The sequence below is a fragment of the Nestor notabilis genome, unplaced genomic scaffold (assembly GCF_000696875.1).
Source record: "Nestor notabilis isolate BGI_N333 unplaced genomic scaffold, ASM69687v1 scaffold22944, whole genome shotgun sequence".
Lineage (NCBI taxonomy): Eukaryota > Metazoa > Chordata > Aves > Psittaciformes > Psittacidae > Nestor > Nestor notabilis.
Window position 1 is genome coordinate 1 of NW_009924633.1, and position 3,954 is coordinate 3,954.

Below are 3,954 nucleotides of genomic sequence, written 5' to 3' on the forward strand. Positions count from 1 at the left end.
CGGCTCCGATCAGCCCTCCCCCAGCCGGGGATCCCCAGCTCCCAGTCCCATAGGATTAGGCGATCCCAGCTCTCCAGTTCCTAATGCCATAGGATTGAGCGATCCCACCCCGCAGCTCCCAATCCCATAGGACTGGGTGATCCCGCTTCCCCAGCTCCCAGTCCCGTAGGATTGAGCGATCACAGCTCCCCAGCTGCCAATCCCATAGAACTGGGTGATCCTGGCTCCCCAGTTCCCAGTCCCATAGGACTGTGTGATCTTGCCCCCCACTTCCCAATGCCATAGGACAGAGTGATCCCACCCTCCAACTCCCAGTCCTATAGGACCAGGCAATCCCAGCTCCTAATCCCACAGGACTGGATGATCCCAATTTCCAATCTCATAGAACTGGGAACATCCTCCAGATCCCATAGGACCGGGTGATCACACCCCCCAGTTCCCAATCCCTTAGGACTGGGAAATCACACCCCGCAGCTCCCAATCCCATAGGAATGGGCAATCCCAGACGCCTCCTGACCACACAGGGTGAGTTCCCTGGATCCTCACCCCGTGGAGGAGGTACTTTTCCCATCCTCATCCTCCTCTTCCTCGCAGGGTGGTTACTTCCCGGAGCACGTGAAGGCGATGACGAGCCTGCGCTGGCTGAAGCTGAACCGGACGGGGCTCTGCTACCTGCCCGAGGAGCTCGCTGCCCTCCAGAAGCTGGTGAGCAGCACGTTTCCAGCCGGGAATGGGGCTCCATGGGGTCAGACAGGGCCCTGTATGGTGGAGCCGGGAGCCTGGTGCCTGCCAGCCTCGTGGCTCATCGGCGGATGCTCTGGTGTCTAATAATAGGGCTGAGCAATGATGTGTGGTTGAAATTGGATGCAGGAGCTGTTGGGAGTAGGATTGAGACAGGCTTGGACTCGGTTTCACCTTGTTTTCCTAGAAAACCAGAAGAAAAACCATGCTCAGATCCTGTACCCTTTAATAGAAGGGAAGGGTGAAGGTTTAGTAGGGGGGAAATTAAGGTTTTGAGGCTTGTTTTCCCTTTTCTTTTGCTAGAAAGCATAAAGAGCAGTAGCTGGCAGCTGCCTGGCTTTGCCTGTTGGGCGGCCCTTGGTGCAGTCAGTGGCTGAGCTTTGCTTTGGGGTGTCCTGCAGCACGTTACGGGCATCGTTAAATCAGTGTCGGACAAACACAACACCTGAAACGCTGCCAAAGGTCCTTGTCACCGTTTCAGGTGCTACTGAGCTGATTTGTGACAGCACCCCAAACCCTGCCGCAGTGCTGGGGTGTCGCAGCCAGCTCTGCCCCAATGAACTGTGTGTGCAGAGGCAGTGTTGGCACCAACCAGTTTGAAACTGGGAGCATCCCAGCAGTCTTGTGTGGGTCCCACGCTTCCCAACCCCCCCAACTCTCCTGGGATCAAGGAGCCCCCACATTGGTGTTGGGGACCTGGTTCCTCTCTCTGCTCACTGGTGCTTCCCTGCAGGAACACCTCTCCGTGAGCCACAACAGCCTCACCACGCTCCATGGGGAGCTCTCTGGCCTGCCCTGCCTCCGGGTAAGTGTCCCCCTCATTCATCCCGCCGGCATTAGGGTGTCCCCTGGCTCTGGGGACACACGAGGGTTGTGCCTGGCCACCTCGGGGGGGTTCATCACGCATAAGAGCAGGCTGGTGGCTGCAGTGGTGCCTCTTGTTCCCCTCTCAAGGCAATCGTGGCTCGTGCAAACAGCCTGAAGAACTCGGGAGTCCCTGATGATATCTTCCAGCTGGATGATCTCTCAGTGCTGGTGGGTGCAGAGTCTCCTCGGATAATGCAGGAGTCACCTCAGACTCCTGGGTCCCGTTCATGCACATGGATGCTCCCTCATGCTCCTTGAGGAACATCTGGGGTAAAGGTGCAGGGCGTAAATCAGGCTTCTTCAGACTTTTGGGTGCCCAAATAATAACTAGATTCTCCACAAGAGCTCCTGTATCTTTCAGCACCAGTCCTGGTAACCCTATGGCAATGCCTGATGCTGTGGCTGGGTTCCCTGTGTGCTCATCCAGCTCCTGCCGCTGAGCACCGATCCACAGGGCAAGGTCCAGTGTGGCCATAGGCAGGAGATGCCCCTGAAGATGCCCCTTGGTCCTCAGGTGGTGGTTGCTGGATGTGGGCAGAGGGTGATTCCTGCTTTGCTTTCCCGTTGCTCCAGGACCTGAGCTACAACCAGCTCACGGAGTGTCCTCGGGAGCTGGAGAATGCCAAAAACATGCTGGTCCTCAACCTTGGCCACAACAGGTAGGTCCAGGCCATGGCCACCTCCATCCATCACTCCATGTCCTGCTCTCTGCCCTTCTTCGAGGGAGACCCTGGTGTAGGTCCCAAGCAGCCCTAAAGACCCTCATCTCCCCCCAGCATCGAGACCATCCCCAACCAGCTCTTCATCAACCTGACGGACCTGCTGTACCTCGACCTGAGCGACAACAAGCTGGAGAGCCTCCCCCCGCAGATGAGGCGCCTGGTGCACCTCCAGACTCTCATCCTCAACAACAACCCCCTCCTGCACGCACAGCTCCGGTACGTCCCGGTTTTCCAGGCTGGATCCCACCATACCGGGTCGCCTGCTCCAGCCCTGACGCTGTTTCTGCCTCCGTGGTCCACAGGCAGCTCCCGGCGATGACAGCCCTGCAGACCCTCCACCTCAGGAACACGCAGCGCACGCAGAGCAACCTGCCCACCAGCCTCGAGGGCTTGGTCAACCTGGCAGGTAGGACCAGGGCACCCAGCCCCATAGGGCCTCCTTCTCCATGGGTCCGTGGTGTCACCCCGTTGTGTTCTGTCAGACGTGGACCTGTCCTGCAATGACCTCAGCCGTGTCCCCGAGTGCCTCTACACGCTGGGCAGCCTGCGGCGCCTCAACCTCAGCAGCAACCAGATCATGGAGCTGTCTCTCTGCATCGACCAATGGACCCAACTGGAGACCCTCAACCTGTCCCGCAACCAGCTCACCTCCTTGCCTGTATGTCCCTGCCTGCACATGGCATCCCTGCCCACCCAGAACCATTGGTTCTCCCTCATCCCACCGTCTCCTCCTTCCCCAGTCGGCCATCTGTAAGCTGACCAAGCTGAAGAAGATGTACCTGAACTCCAACAAGCTGGACTTCGATGGGATCCCCTCGGGCATCGGGAAGCTGGTCAACCTTGAGGAGTTCATGGCAGCCAACAACAACCTGGAGCTCATCCCTGAGAGCCTGTGCAGGTAGGGGACAGCCCGCAGCCAGCTTTGCCCTGTCCCCAAGAGGGGACACAGGGGCTGTGTGGTGACACGGTGTCACCCTGGCCTGGTCCTTCCCCATCATCTCTGTGTCCTATAGATGCTCCAAGCTGAGGAAGCTGGTGCTGAACAAGAACCGCCTGGTGACACTGCCAGAGGCCATCCACTTCCTGACAGATGTGGAGGTGAGAGCCCAGCACTCCTCCACCTCAAGCTGGGTCCATCACAGCCCCAGTGTGTCCCTGGCATTCCAGGGCTCTAGGGTGGGAAGGGATGAGGTGAGGACAGGGGGTCTTGGGGCCAATACATGCAGTGTGGCACACGGTTCAGCCCAGGCAGATGCTGGATTTGGGGCTGCCTCCACATCCCCTCACCTCACTGTAAGCCCAGGGTGTCCCACCCCACATCCTCAGTGTCCCTCTGAACCCAGAGAATGGGTTGGGTTGGGAAGGACCTTAAGATCATCCAGTTCCAACCCCCTGCCATGGGCAGGGACACCTCGCACTAGACCACAACGCCCAAAGAATGGGCTCTGATCTTCAGAGCAGTGAGCAATCCTGTCCCTGCTTTGGCAGATCCTGGACGTGCGCGAGAACCCCAACCTGGTGATGCCCCCGAAGCCGCTGGATCAGACCTCGGAGTGGTACAACATCGACTTCTCCCTCCAGAACCAGCTCCGCTTGGCCGGAGCCTCCCCAGCCACCGTCGCAG

General features: G+C 58.8%; 1 protein-coding gene across 1 annotated transcript in view; it reads left to right on the forward strand.

Moving 5' to 3' along the window:
• Positions 1–594: 594 nt before the first annotated feature.
• Positions 595–3,954, forward strand: part of FLII (flightless I homolog (Drosophila)) — a gene marked incomplete at its 5' end in the record, with an annotated part of 8,647 nt that continues 5,287 nt past the window's right edge. The window contains 10 exon segments of the mRNA XM_010012696.1: positions 595–705; positions 1,475–1,546; positions 1,696–1,776; positions 2,182–2,267; positions 2,385–2,546; positions 2,633–2,736; positions 2,813–2,988; positions 3,071–3,228; positions 3,344–3,428; positions 3,819–3,951. Coding sequence (XP_010010998.1) covers positions 595–705; positions 1,475–1,546; positions 1,696–1,776; positions 2,182–2,267; positions 2,385–2,546; positions 2,633–2,736; positions 2,813–2,988; positions 3,071–3,228; positions 3,344–3,428; positions 3,819–3,951 — 1,168 coding nt within the window.